Below are 14,107 nucleotides of genomic sequence, written 5' to 3'. Positions count from 1 at the left end.
TTTATTAGTTGCCAAGAGAGCCTATTAAAAACATCTCTTTTGCACAGGTATAAGAAATTTTGAGACAATTCCAGTTTCATGTTTGTGGGAGGAAGGGATGAAGCTAAAGCAATGGTTGTCAACCTGTGGGTAACAACCTCTGGGTGGGGGTATCAAACAACCCTTTCACAGGGGTCATCTAAGACTGTTGAAAAACACAGTTCATAACAGTAGCAAAATTACAGTTACAAAGTAGCAACAAAATAATGTTATGGTTGGAGGGGTCACCACAACACAAGGAACTGTACTAAAGGGTCATAGCATTAGGAAGGTTGAGAACCACTGACCTAAAGTCATGTGACTATAGTAACAGGACTCCTCATAAAGTGTAAATAGTTTAAACTTTTATGACATTATTTTAAAAATTAAGTTGTGGTTATTCCACCTTGGAGAGATTTTTGAGTTCTTTGTCACCCTTCCTTAATAAATGTTTGTTTACTTTGCTCAAAAAAGGGGGAGGGATTGCTTGGGGTTTGGTGATGTCCTTGCCTACCACACACAAACCGTTGATAGGCTTAGCGAAAACGTAACAACGGCATAAACTGGATGGGGTGATATGCACCTGTAATCCCAGCTCTAGAGAGGTGGGAGAAGGAGGATCACAAGTTCTAGATTATTCCTGGCTACACAGTTGAAGTTGAAGACCAGCCTTGGCTACAAGTGACCCTGTCTCTCAAGCTCCTTCACATAAAACAGACACAATGTATCTACAGAGGACTGTTCCTCTCCGTTATTACAGAGATTCTCTCCTTCCCCGAGAATACCCAGATTGAGAACCAGTAGGGAGGTGACTGATGCATATGGGCTGTAGATTCAGACAGCTGGGGGACTTACAGAAGAGTGAGCACAGGCAGGCTGCCTGCATTACAGAGCCAGAGTTTTCCTCATCTGTAAAATGGGGATGGTAACTACCTCACAGGACTGCTGCAGAGCGCCAGCCCTGGCAAAAACAGCCTTACTATTTTCTTAGTCGCCCTATAATTAAAACCTAAGTCTGGGTTGTTACCTCATAAAAACTGCAAGGTCCTAAGAAGTACCTACTGCTACTCTTAAAATAGACCTCTGCCCTCCAGGATTGTTGAGTCCACCTGCTCCTTGATAGGCCTGTGCAAAATGCAATGCCCCTGCCTTGCCTCCTGAGAGTATCAGATGGGAAACACCACACGGATCTGTCTTACCTTGCTATCATTTTTCATTTCTTTTCTTTTTAAGATTTATTTATTTTATGTATATGAACACACTGTAGCTATCTTCAGACATACCAGAAGAAGGCACCAGATCCCATTACAGATGGTTGTGAGCCACCATGTGGTTGCTGGGAATTGAACTAAGGACCTCTGGAAAAGTAGTCAGTGCTGTTAACCGCTGAGCCACTGTGCAGCCCTTACCTTGTTTTTTTTTTTTTTTTTTTTTTTTTTTTTCTTTTCTTTCTTTTTTTCCTCCATGAGACTCGGGCAGAGTTGGGATTCAAACGGGGGGGGGGGGGTGGGAAGAGAGAGAGAGAGAGAGAGAGAGAGAGAGAGAGAGAGAGAGAGAGAGAGAGAGAGAGAGAGAGCCCCCCTCTGGAGGCCGGTGCCTAAGCTGCTGTGCCACTGCTGGTTTGCTACCTTGTTATTTTAAACTACATGGTCATGGGCATTCACTCATGTTTTGTCTTTCCAAAATAACTTCAGGTTTATCTGCCTTAACATTAGGGGGAGGGAACAAGCTTCTGGCGAGCATTGCCGATGCTGTTACTTAGGTATTTACACCAAGAGTTTAGAACCAGTGTCCATATTTGATAGCCAGGCCCTAGCATTATTGAGTGGAAGGAACTTCTGACAGTGTAAGGAATGCTTTATAGCCTTTGGAAGCAGGATTGATTTCTGTTTTGTGCTGTAGCAGGAACTAAGCCCATGCATGGCCTTGCTCATGCTGGGGAAGCACTGAGCTAGAGGTCCAGCCTTAGAATAAATTTCTTAGTTGAAGATAGCTCACTCCTTTGATTAATAAAGGTTAAGTGTCATGCTGACAAATCGTACGTGGTAATTTCATGTAATTTTCCCCCAATGCTATGACAGCTTCCCACATTGCTAAAGAGTTCTCAGTGTCTAGGCTTTGATGGCTCTGACACGGGAAGGCTGCAGGGTTTTGAGGAGTATGGCAGTGAGTGACCCTTGTTTGTTAGTTTCAAGCTTCAATCGGGCAGCGGAGTGCTAGGCCGTTTGTGGGAACATGACATTACATAAAAGCCCAGTTTATAAGAAAATAAAGACAGCTAGCTGTTGAGAGATAGGAGCCCTCCTCCATGTTCATCTCAATAGGAAGCTGAGATATGAACAGATAAAAACAATTAGCTGAAAGTTGGTAGGAACATCCCAGAGTCTTCTGATCCTTAGTGAATCTTTTATCTTCTGTAAATGCCTTTAAATTAATTTACTCTTGAGAAAAGGTGTATTATTTTCAGAACTGCCTTAGTTTTGTGTTCACATTGAAAAGATGCACGTGTCCCTCTTTTCTGTATGTGTATTCTCATCTTGATACCCGCTTGCCCATTTCTACGTCAGCATGCCCTGCTGCTGGAGCACTTCCCTTCGGGTGATAGAAGGCACCCAGGGCCTGGTGGCAGTGTGTGTCTTATTGAAAGGTAGCTGTACTGGTTTTGAATATTGTTGAAACAGGCATTACACCCAGTCATTAGAGATAACAGTCTGAGTCCGAGCATGGACGACTCTTGGGTGTGAAGAGAACGAGCTGAAGCCCTGGTTGAGGCCCTGCCATTCGGATTGTGCAACAGTTGCCTTCATGTCTTGGGTCTGTATGTCATGGGTCACAAAAGAAAAAAGCTGTTTTTTTTAAAGTGTGTGTGTGTGTGTGTGTGTGTGTGTGTGTGTGTTTAAACATAGCTTCTGGTTGTCTTACTTTTTACTCCAGAATTTCAGTTACCTCTTCCTATAGATCTTTAATCACCAGTGTGATGAATTTGTTTAATACATATTGTTCCCAGTCCACTGGAAACTTCTTAAATTTTGTGTTCATATACAAAATGGCAAACTATTGCATATGTGAAGAATGCGGTAAATAAATATATTTTGAAAAAAACTTCAGTGTGTGTAGTGTCTGCATGTGTGTAGCACTGTGGGTGCATGTGGAGGTCAGAGGACATTGGGTGTCTTGTTCTATCATTGTCTGCCTTGGTCCCTTGAGTCTCCTTAACCTGGACACACTTGATTAGAAAGCTGGTCAGCAAAGCCCCCAGTGATCCTGTCTCCTCAGCACCATGGTTATAGGCACACCTGTCTAGCCACACTTTTGTTGTCATTGAGACAGTCTCATACTGAAGACTTGGGTGGCCTGGAACTCCCTATATAGACCAGGCTGGCCTAGAGATTTGTATCTGTCTCCCCCAGTGCTGGGATTAAAGGGGTCCACTAATAGGCACAGCTCACATCCATGGGTGTTGGAATCGGCTTGCACAGTGAGTGTGTTTACAGCCACTATTCCCTTTTAACAGACAGACAAATTCATTCAGCGTCTTGATCAGCTAACAGCATGGGTATAAAAAAAGTCTAAAATAAAACCCCCAAAGTACAGAAAAAAGCCCTGGTACATACTTAGGCACAAATACAGTCCTTGAGGGGCTCCTCCTCCTGCCCCCACTCATGAGTATTCTCTCAAACATCTCTGACAGGCCCTGCCACCTCTGTGCTGCTCTGAGTTGTAACCTGGAGTTTCCCTGGCTCTTCCTGTTAAACTCTGTTTCCTGGAAGTAGTTAGAACAGTCCACCACCACCACACCATCATGGCCACCTTAGTTATATGCTTTGGCAAAGTATTGACCTTTGCAATCACAGGGGCCGGAGCTGCTGCTGCCTGTGAGATTTCTGTCACTGCACAAGGCTGATGACTGATGATATTGCCACCGTAAAGGTCACTGCAACTCCCAGCACTGCTGCCAGGTGCTGCCACCTCCATTGTACCGCTAGTACAGGTGCCGTTCTCTCATAGCTGCTGTCCATCTTTTCACAATCCTGTCAATCACCTCTGCTTATTCCAATCCTGCTTATCACTCTGTGCATATTCCTCCAGGATAACCAAACCCACATCTCCACAACCACTATCATTAGCAAGTCTAGGAGAGCCATTTCTATCACTACCACCAGTGCTGCTACCAAAACTGCCCACAGGCACAATTGTCATTAGCACCAAACCACCTCAATGAAACCACCAAAGTTTCCATAAAGGCCTCCATCCAGAGGAAGCGCTGGATATCCCTTGCTCTGACAGAGCTGTCTTCATTTCCTAGACATTCAGAGTCTGTTTCTGAATGATGATCTTAACCAGGACATCATGCTCATCGGAGGTTATGAAAGCAAAGCCCCTTCCCACTGTCCTGGCCAACCACGGTGTCAATTGCTTCAGAATCAATCATGCTGTGCAAACCAATATGAAACTGTTCTTTGTAACCCTTAATGCCACCCACAGAGATCTTTACTTCAGGCCGTGTGCACCTGGACTTTGAGAAATTTCTCTGGACAGTTTTATTTGGTCCCACGACTCTTCCTGTGTGGCCTTATGTTCACAGCTGCATCAGTTTGATCCACAGTGTTGAAAGTGACCTTTCTAAAGGCCTTGGAGTGGTTGCCGTGGGTCCCTGTTCTCTCCCACGTATCCAGTGAGTCAGTGAGTCAGTGAGTGAATGAGTGCGTGCGTGCTCCCTGCTTGCACAGTGGCTCCTCAGACATTTCAAAGCTCTGCTCTTCTATGGAGAGTTTCCATAGCTGATGGGCTCTGTAGCATAGTGCCTAAATGTTTTCTGCTCACAGCTCCTTTTCTTTGAAGTTATTGTTTTATTTTTCATTATTATTTGTTTTTGTTTCATTTTGTTTTAAGTTGGTCTCTTTGTGTGGCTTGGAACTCACAAAGATCCACCCCTACCTCCCAGGGCTGGGACTTAAGAAGTGTACTACCATGCTTAACTGATTATTTTTACATAGGATTTTTAGATATCATGACTGAATGTTTAACAGTGCGAGATGTAGAGGTTTGAGTTTTTTGTTTGTTTTTTTATTTAGAATTGATTGTTATAAACACTGATGCTGAAAACACAGCTTTGCACAAATATGCTGATCCCAAGTTAAAATTCACTTAAGGTTTTCTTTTTCTTTTGGAGACAAGATCTCTTATATAGCCAAGGCTGGTCTAGAATTCAATATGTAGCCAAAGATGGCCTTGAACTCCCGATCCTCCTGCTCCATCTCTCCAGTGCTGGGGCTACAAGTGTGCCCATTCCACCATTTAATGATTTTGTAATTAAAAATGAAACTCGAGTCTGCAGTTCTCACAGCATTATTTAAAATCAATATTTTTGAGCTGGAGAGATGGTTTTGTAGCTAAGAGGGCAGACTGCTCTTGCAGATGACCTGGATTTGGTCCTGAGAACCCATGTCAGGTGGCTCAGAGCCACCTGTAACTCCAGAGGATCTGAGTCCCTCTTCGCTGGGTATCTTCCCTCACATGCATATAAGCACATACACATAACCTAAAAGAAATGAAAATATGAAATCAAAGTAAGCAGCCATGCCAACCTTGAGTATGGCACCCCACAAGAGCTTTCTCTTGTTAAATTTACAAACGGCTATATCAACGTCACAAATCAGATACACAATCTTGATTAACTTGAGTCCAAGTGGACCCTAAACCTTCATAAATCGGTCCCCAACCCCACCATGCTGTCATTTGCCCCTGCATGACAACGAAGAGCCATTTGATTCAATAAACAGGCACACTTAATTTCTGAAGAGATTTCTCCCATCTCCCTTACACTGCAGAAATGGGTGGGAATAGTTAGGTCACAGAGAGTAAGTAGAGAGTTACTTTGTTCTTGTTTCCATAGGTGCTTCAGTGGGACGATTGTTGTAATGCCAACTACTGATCATGATGTGCTCCTACAATCGGTAGATTCTTTGGAGAGAAAGTGTTGTTAGTACATTGGTGCTGCTACAATAGAAGATGGGCAGTCTGTGAAGAAAAGACGTTTCTTTCACAGTTGAGACTAAGAAGAGCTAAGGGCTGGCAGCTCCAGTTTGGTGGCTCATGGCAACAATCCCAGCACTTGGGAGGTGGAAACCAGGGCCACAGAAACCCTGTCTCAACCCCTACCTGAGCTCCACCTCCCCCCAAGAGGAGTGACCACAGTAGAGAGAACAGAGAGCCAGTGCCACTGCAAATGCAAATCGGGGCCCGTTTATTTCTTTGTAACCTGTAACGTAATTCTTCCATTAGCCTAGGTGAGAAAGTCCTGCTCAGTTATTTGTCTTCTTCAGCTACTGTTGGCATATAAAGCTACCTGACTCTAAGATGAACTGCACTTTCGAACATGAACTGAGGGCATAGAAGTTACTTGAACAACAAAACTAGGATGTGTGTTTGCTAGTTTACTCCTCCTCCTCTCCCTTTGAGACAAGATTCTCACTAAGTTGCCCTGGCAGATTCAGAACTCATAGTAGACTCTGCTAGCCTTGAACAGAGTCAAGGATAGAAAGGACTCATTCCTATAGCACCCTTTCGTGTGGGCGTGGCCCCGGGACTCTCTACCGGAGCTCGGGTCTGCACTTGCGCAGTCTGCACCCGGAAGCGCGGCCTCGAGAGGCTGTCCCATTCCGAGACAACAGCCTGATTAAATATTCTTCCTTATTGCTACTACCCATGACTAAAACCGCACAGAAACATCTAGAGAGAGTAGAGACACCTTTTCATCTCTCTTTTGATGGCTCCGCCGGAGGCAGCTGGGCCCCGCAAATTGCTAGGACGAGTGGGGTGGAGGGGGTCCTGCGTTGCTATGACGACACAGGGCGTTCCAGAAAAGGGATGGCGGACCGACGCCAGGCGGCAAACACAACTAGTGGGTACAGCGGCGGGTGTCATGCACTTCTTCAGGGCACTCCTAGGGTGCAGGCCTTTGCTGAAAGGACCGTGGGAGCCCCGCTCCACTCGCACCCGCGGAACAGGGCCGCGCTGACCCGCCCGCAGTCTGTAGGGAGGCGGAGCCTGACTCTCCTGGGCTGGGCCCTGACTCTGACCCACCCATACCCCTCTCTGTCCTGTCAGGTTATCCTAGAGGGCTCCCTAAAAAAAGAAAGAAAGAAAGAAAGAAAGAAAAAAAAAAAAACCTATGCCAGATGAATTCTGAATTTCAGTCTGAACACAAACACTCACGAGGTCTCTCTATTCATTTGCTTTGTTTTGCCTACAGAATTATGGACAGTTTGAAAGTCCCAGCCAGATTTTGATTTGTTTTTGAATTAACTTTTTGGAGGAATATTTCTGCGAGTGATAGCAGGCATTGTTTATTATGTCTCTCCACAAAGTGTCGGACACTTCGATGACCTCCACAACAACATCTGAGGCCAAACAGTCAAAACTGTCTGTAGTCAAGGAGGCAAAAGGTAAACTTCAAGGATACTATAGATAGAACCATCATGGCCACTGACAGAATCTAAAATCCGTTCTCTCCTTCTCCCCAGCCAGCCTGGACAGTCGCCAGATCAGAATGTTGTTTCATCTTCATTTAAATACTAATAGCTATATGAAGTTTGGCTTCTTGTTCTCTGACTTTAAGGGAACTTTAAAAACGTAATCATGTGGATAAGAAAAGCAGAACTTAGTTCAATATGCCTATTAGTATAAGATTCAAGAATTTTTTGAGATTCCTTAAGATTTCCATCCTTGGGGCTGTGTCTTTGTGGCTCATGACTTTAATACCAGCACTTGGAAGGCAGAAGCAGGCAGTCTCTGTGAATTTGAGGTCAGCCTGGTCTACGTAGTAAATTCCAGGCCAGTCAGAGCTACATAGTGAGGCTCTGTTTCAAGAAAAATGTAAAAAGACTTAAGAATAAATGTGGACCTGTACCAGAATAAGAGTCAGGTCAGTTACCCTTTAATCCTTGCTCATCAAACTGAAACTATCTCCAGTCTTAAGGTCACAGGGCTTTTTGATTTGTTTCTTATTTATAGTTTTCTACAGTTCCATCATCTAGGAGGTACAGTTTCAACTCAAGGACTTACACTAAGCAAGCACTCTACCCTGAGCTAGCTTCCTATTCACTATCTATGCTGAAGGGCAGTGGAGGGGGTGGGGCCCGGGCTGGCTGTACACTCACTTTGTAACCCAGGCCTTTTACTTTGTATCGCTCTTCATGTTCTCATATTCCCTTTCCTCCCTTCCCTCCACCATTCTCTGGACTGTATGCTACTCAGTGCTTTAAGGATTATTTGTAGCTGGGCTTCCCCACTAGAAGCACCCTTCTTGTTAGAAACACAGGAGACTGCTGAGGCAGTCTGAGAAAGTTTAATCCCCAGAACACTCCTCTAAAAGTTTGTCTTTCCTATTACTTTCTTAGTGCTTCCTGAGCTAAAGGAGAAAAAAAACATGGTCAACCACCTCAAACCCCTTCCTACGTCCCTTCAGAATGAATTCAGAATCCCTGAGGAAGTTCTTCTCTCTCTGAACTATGCAGCTAATGCTGGTCCCTGTCCTGAAAACCTATTGCCTGCGAAGAAACATAAAGCCCCAAAGGTTTGTACACACATACCTAACATGTTTGGGGTCACTATCCTTTTTTGTATTCACTTTGTTAAGTGTTTGGTGAGCAGAAGTTGTGTATTCAGATGATCTTTTAAAATGCAGATTTAAATTAAAAAACCAATTATTATTATTTCATGCGTGAGTTTGGGCACAGGGTCAGAAGACGGCTTTCAGGAGCTGGTTCTCTCTTTCCAGCCTGGGCTCTGGGGAGAAGCACAAGTCATGGGGTTGCAAGCTCTTTCAGTTGCTGAGCCATCTTGCCAACTAGAAAATTCAGATCTTGCTGAGCTTGGTGGTGGCTGGCACTGATAGTTCCATCACTTCAGAGGCAGGAGGATTGCCACGAGTTCCAGGCCAGACCCGGCTACATAATGAGATCCTGTCTCAAAAAACTAAATCGAAAAATCCTCAGGTCTCTTAAAGCAATGTTTCCATTGCTTGAATATTTCTGTTAACTGTTTTTATGTAAATTTACCAGACACATTATCCATGCTCTCTTAATGTTCTAGCTTGCCCTTCTTTATGCATTCTGCTCCTCTATAAAGCATCCAAATGCCCTTGATGTAAAGTCAAATAAGTAACATTTTCTTCAACCAGAGTGCCCTCTGCTGGACATTTATGTTTTTTGCTTTTTTTCCCACAGGGTGGTACCCTTCCACGTCTTGTAGATCATGTCTGGCAGCACCCTATTCGAAGAGATAAATTCAAATATCTGATTGATCATCCTGTCTCCCTAACAGGAGCTGGAAGGTAAAGGATGAAGAGAGTGGGGTGCAGATATACAGATAGGTAGAATTATTTTCTCATTTTGTGTGGCAGATTTGGGAGGAGGCAGAATGGCAACACTGAAGAATTACAGATTTTGAAACTTGTAGTATCATTGATAAGTGAGACTTCTGAAAGGATATATGTATAATTAGTAGTAGCATGTTGGTTACTATCCATGTTGGCTGTGCATCCTTTTGGTTGTTGAATTTCTAAACATATATACATCTATCTATCTATCTATCTATCTATCTAATCTGTGTATGCCATGTCCCATGTGTGAGATCAGAAGGGAACTTATGGGAGTGGGATCTCTCCTTCGACCATATGGTTCCTGCAGTTTGAACTCAGGCTGTTGCTCGGTTGTTAGCACCTTTATCCTCTGAACCTTCTCCCAGGCTTGGTTTGTTGGGGTTTGTTTGTCTTTGTTTTGTTTTATTTTGCTTTGCATGCATTTGTATACTTCTTCCTGTAGTTTCCTGTGGGTTGTTTTTTTGTCCTGTATTAAAAAGGACAATATCACCAAACCGAAGCCCTTAGTCAGTCTCCCATCTGTAGGTGTCCATAGTTTTTGTACAGCTTAGAGAAAACATGATGTGGAAAACCTCGATGACTAGGTTAATTTCCCTGGTCTTTTCCAAAGGAACCTGTAGCTGGTCTTTGCTACTTTGTGGGTTCTCCTTTTCCCCACCCTTTATGCCCCCCAGTTTCACTCCCCCCATCAGTAGATAGGAGAGAAAGAAAGAGAGAGAGAGAGAGAGAGAGAGAGAGAGAGAGAGAGAGAGAGAGATCTGAATCTAATTTCTTTTTTCTTGTTTCTTTTTTGAGCATAACTACTAATAAACTGCAACAAAACCCCCTAAACAACCAACAACTTCCAACCCTGCCTACTGGGGCTCTCACATTTATATACTCTCTGAAAAATTCCCAGAATTCCAAATGGCACACAATCTCAAAAACTATCTGTAGCTGGTAAAACCATGCCTCTGCTAGACATGAGGTAAACCATAGTTAGCTGCTGTGAAGCAGCTCCATATCCCACACCTGGGATTAAAGCAAAAACATAGTCTTATAATATTTCTGTTTTTTTTTAAAGGAAAGAACCCCAAATTCCAGAATTGTCACTACTACAGGAACCCTTAACCATTTTATACTGTGTCAGATTAAATCACCAAATACTATTTATTATTTTGTACCATTCCCAAAAATACTCTGTCAAATTTTGTTCCTTGAAGATTGTGGCCTATTCATTTGAAAGTATTTTTCACTTATCAAAATCTCTTTGCATGCCTTACTTACACGCTGTGTTCAACTGAAAGGTTACCAAGCGTAAGTAGGATATTTATTCTTATTGAAGTTACTTTTATCATCTTTGAAAAGGGATGAATAGAGTTGCTCAGTTTTATATGCCCAAAGGGATCTCAGGAAGCAGACACGAGAGGGTGGAAGCCAGAGTGTCTCCAGCCATAACATGTTATCCAAGTGTGGGTGTCACCACTCAGCTGTGCTGTAGGCCACAAAGAGCAGCAGAAACCTGGCTATGTGGCTTTCCTCATTGTGGAGCTTTTGTGGTTTAAAGAATCTGTATCTTATCGCTTCAGATCACAGGTGTAATTACTAGTGTAATAATCAGCACTTACAAGACATTTCAAGTGTTTTGAAAAGTTAACTAGTTTTATCTGAATGTTACAGTAAACTTACTAAAAGTTTTAATGTCAAATGCTTTCTGAGCAGAAATTCTTAAAATGTGGACAGCAAGGAGTAGCACCCCCATCCTCACTGTAACCCCAGGGCCTGTGAACACAGAGCTCACCAGCAGAGGACTCTGCAGAGGGTATGACGGTTGAAGCTAGAGAGATTGTGGCTTTCCTTAGTGAGCCTAGCATAAGCACCAGGCTCTGGGAGTAGAAAAGGAAGATGGCTGAGTGGGTCAGGAGACGAGACCAAGCAAGGATTGCAGAACGGAAGGACACAAATGGAAAGAGGAACTGAATACTAGAAGCTGGACCATCTAAGGACAGCTCAGCTGATATTCATCAAGGAAACAGTCTCAGTCCCATGGCCTCCAGGAATGAATCCTGTCAGCAACCAGAGGAAGGCATCTTAGGGTTTCTCTTGCTGTGATAAAAACACCTTGATGAAAGGCAACTTGGGGAGAGGGTTTGTCTCGCAACTCTCAGGCCACACCCCCTTGCTGAGGGAAGTCAGGGCAGGAACTGAAGTAAAAGCCATAGATCCAAGGATGAATAGCGACTGTTGTTTTGCTCCCTTTGGCTTGTCCAGTTTGCTTTCTTAGTCAGCCCAGGACCACTTGCCCAGGGATGGCATGCCTACCTCAGTCAGTATTTAAGAAAATGCCCTACGGGCAATGTGATGGAAGCATTTCCTCAATTGAGGTTTCTCTTCCTAGAAAACTGTAGCTTGTGTCAAGTTAACAAAACAAAAGACTAGTCTTTTGCATGGCTCCTCCCAGCATCCACACCCCAGTCACCAGCCACATCTTGATTTTAGTTCTGTGACACCAGCATTGGACCTGCGCACATAGAAAATGACACAGCTGGTAGGGACAAGGGGTAATTTGTCTAGGCATGTCAAATATTCAGAGCACAGCAATAAAATACAGCCAAAAAAAGCATTTAGCCTCTGAGAATCTTTTCTGATGGCTCCACCTGTCAGCATTCAATGCAAAAAAATAAATCTCAGGATTTTCATCAGGAAGCGATTGACTGCAGAAAATTGACTGCTACCAAAGTTATTGAGACCAGCAGGATGGCTCAGCAGATAAAGCCTGGTAACCTGAACCCATTCCCATGGGTTAAGGGAAAGAACTGGCTCCCCCAAATTGTCCTCCAACTGCCTATACTTACACCTATATCTGGGCCTATACTTACACCCCCCACACACACATAGACACACACATCCCCACCAACAATAAAGTAATGAAATATTTTTTTGAGATATGGTCTTATTGCATAGCCCTAGCTAACCTGGTGCTTACTATGTAGACCAAGCTGGTCTTGAACTCGTAGAGGTCTGCCTGCTTCTGCCTACCAAGTGCTGAAATTAAAGGCATACCTACCATGCTGAAGTAAGAATGTAGTAGCAGGCAGTGGTGGCGCACACCTTTAATCCCAGCACTTGGGAGGCAGAGGCAGGCGGATTTCTGAGTTCGAGGCTAGCCTGGTCTACAGAGTGAGTTCCAGGATAGCCAGGGCTCCACAGAGAAACCCTGTCTCGAAACAACAACAACAAAAAGGCTGTAGCAAATGTAGAATTGTGCATAACTGTATATTTACATGAAAGGGAGGGAAGATATAAAACCTACTGTTAATACGGACATAATGCCTGCTTCTCCTTGACACTGATATGACAATCACATGACCAGCTTCACAAAGACTTCACAATACTTTCTGTTAGCAAAGGAAAACCTTTTTTTTTTTTAAATTAAATTTCAATATTACATTTTCTTTTCTTCATTTTTTTCTTTTCTGGCTTTTTTTTTTTTTTTTTTTTTTAATACAGAGTCTCACTCACTTTGTAGCTTTGGCTGGCCTAGAACTAACTATGTATCCCAGGCTGGCCTCAAGCAAAGATCCACCGGTCTGTGTCTCTTGGGTGCTGAGACCGAAGGCATGTGCTACCATCCCGAGCTCATTAGGATGTTTCATACACGTTAGACTTTGTTTTAGTTAGCTCCCCTCCTGCAATGCCCTCTTCCATGCTTTGGGTGTTTCTGTCAAATAAAAATTTAATATGTGTGCAGTACTACTTGCTATTTTTCTGTTATGACCTCTGCACGTGACATATTTTAATGCAAATGACCCAGGTCACTACTGTGACTACATTTACTTAAGTTTTGTATTATTGCGTGCATTCTTTTATTGCATGTGTGTGCGCGCCTACCATGGTATGCACACCGGGAGCAGAGGAGGACTTTGCTGAGTCTGTTTTCTCTCTGCACTGTGGATTCTGGCAGTCAAACTCAGCTTGTTCAGTAATTGTTTTTACCACTGAGGCATCTAGCCTGCCCTAAATGATCTTTTAAAAATATTGTTTATATTTTACTAGTATTGTGTTTTGAGTGGTGTGTGTGTGTGTGTGTGTGTGTGTGTGTGTGTGTGTGTGACCACAGCCTTCTTGTGATGGTTAGATGCAATGTCAGATCAATTGGACAGTGTTGTGCAGTTCATTCACCTCTTGTACCTTTATTTGGGTCCCACTGATCAAATGCATGTCTTCAGGCTTATTTGGCAAGTGTCTTTACCCACAGAAATGTCTTGCTGGCACCCAGAATTGTTTTTTTGAGAGACCAAATAGAAGAGCAAGGTAATTATTCAAAGGAAAACGGGAGAACTAGAACATGGATGAAAAGGGAAAGGAACCTGGCCAGCCAAGTGTGCCAGTGTCCTCTGTAGCATCAGCGATGCAGAGGAGAGAGAACAGACAGTAAGCACAAGTCAGGCCAGAGTCTACTTTAAAGTGAGATGGCAGGATGGTGACATGAAAACATCCGAAGTATATAGGATATACCCTAGAGACCTGAGAACCCACATCAAAAGTGGACTAGAGATTTGCTATTGGCATGAAATGGGAGAACTGGCCACTGTCCTGATCTGCAGGGTTAATTGGCACTAGCAGTAGGTTGGGGATTGAGGGCAAAGGATAGGGAGGGACTGAGACTTTGATGACAGCCTAGCAAATAAAGAGGGTGAAACAGACTGCAGATTTGATGGCTTG

General features: G+C 43.6%; 1 protein-coding gene across 3 annotated transcripts in view; it reads left to right on the top strand.

Annotated features, from left to right (window-relative positions):
* Window positions 1-6,646: 6,646 nt before the first annotated feature.
* Axdnd1 (axonemal dynein light chain domain containing 1) overlaps window positions 6,647-14,107 on the top strand; it is an 84,430-nt gene continuing 76,969 nt past the window's right edge. Inside the window, exons 1-4 of one of the 3 annotated variants that reach the window (XM_076941393.1) lie at window positions 6,647-6,922; window positions 7,274-7,466; window positions 8,421-8,596; window positions 9,249-9,355. In XM_076941393.1, the coding sequence (XP_076797508.1) occupies window positions 7,373-7,466; window positions 8,421-8,596; window positions 9,249-9,355 (377 nt within the window). In that variant the 5' untranslated portion in view covers window positions 6,647-6,922; window positions 7,274-7,372. The remainder of the gene's footprint in view (window positions 6,923-7,273; window positions 7,467-8,420; window positions 8,597-9,248; window positions 9,356-14,107) is intronic. The other 2 variants (XM_076941396.1, XM_076941395.1) reach the window with 2 other exon arrangements.

Source organism: Arvicanthis niloticus, chromosome 10 (assembly GCF_011762505.2).
Source record: "Arvicanthis niloticus isolate mArvNil1 chromosome 10, mArvNil1.pat.X, whole genome shotgun sequence".
NCBI classification, from domain to species: Eukaryota; Metazoa; Chordata; class Mammalia; order Rodentia; family Muridae; genus Arvicanthis; species Arvicanthis niloticus.
Note: the sequence above shows the minus strand (reverse complement) of the source record. Positions and strands in the feature narration are given on the sequence as shown.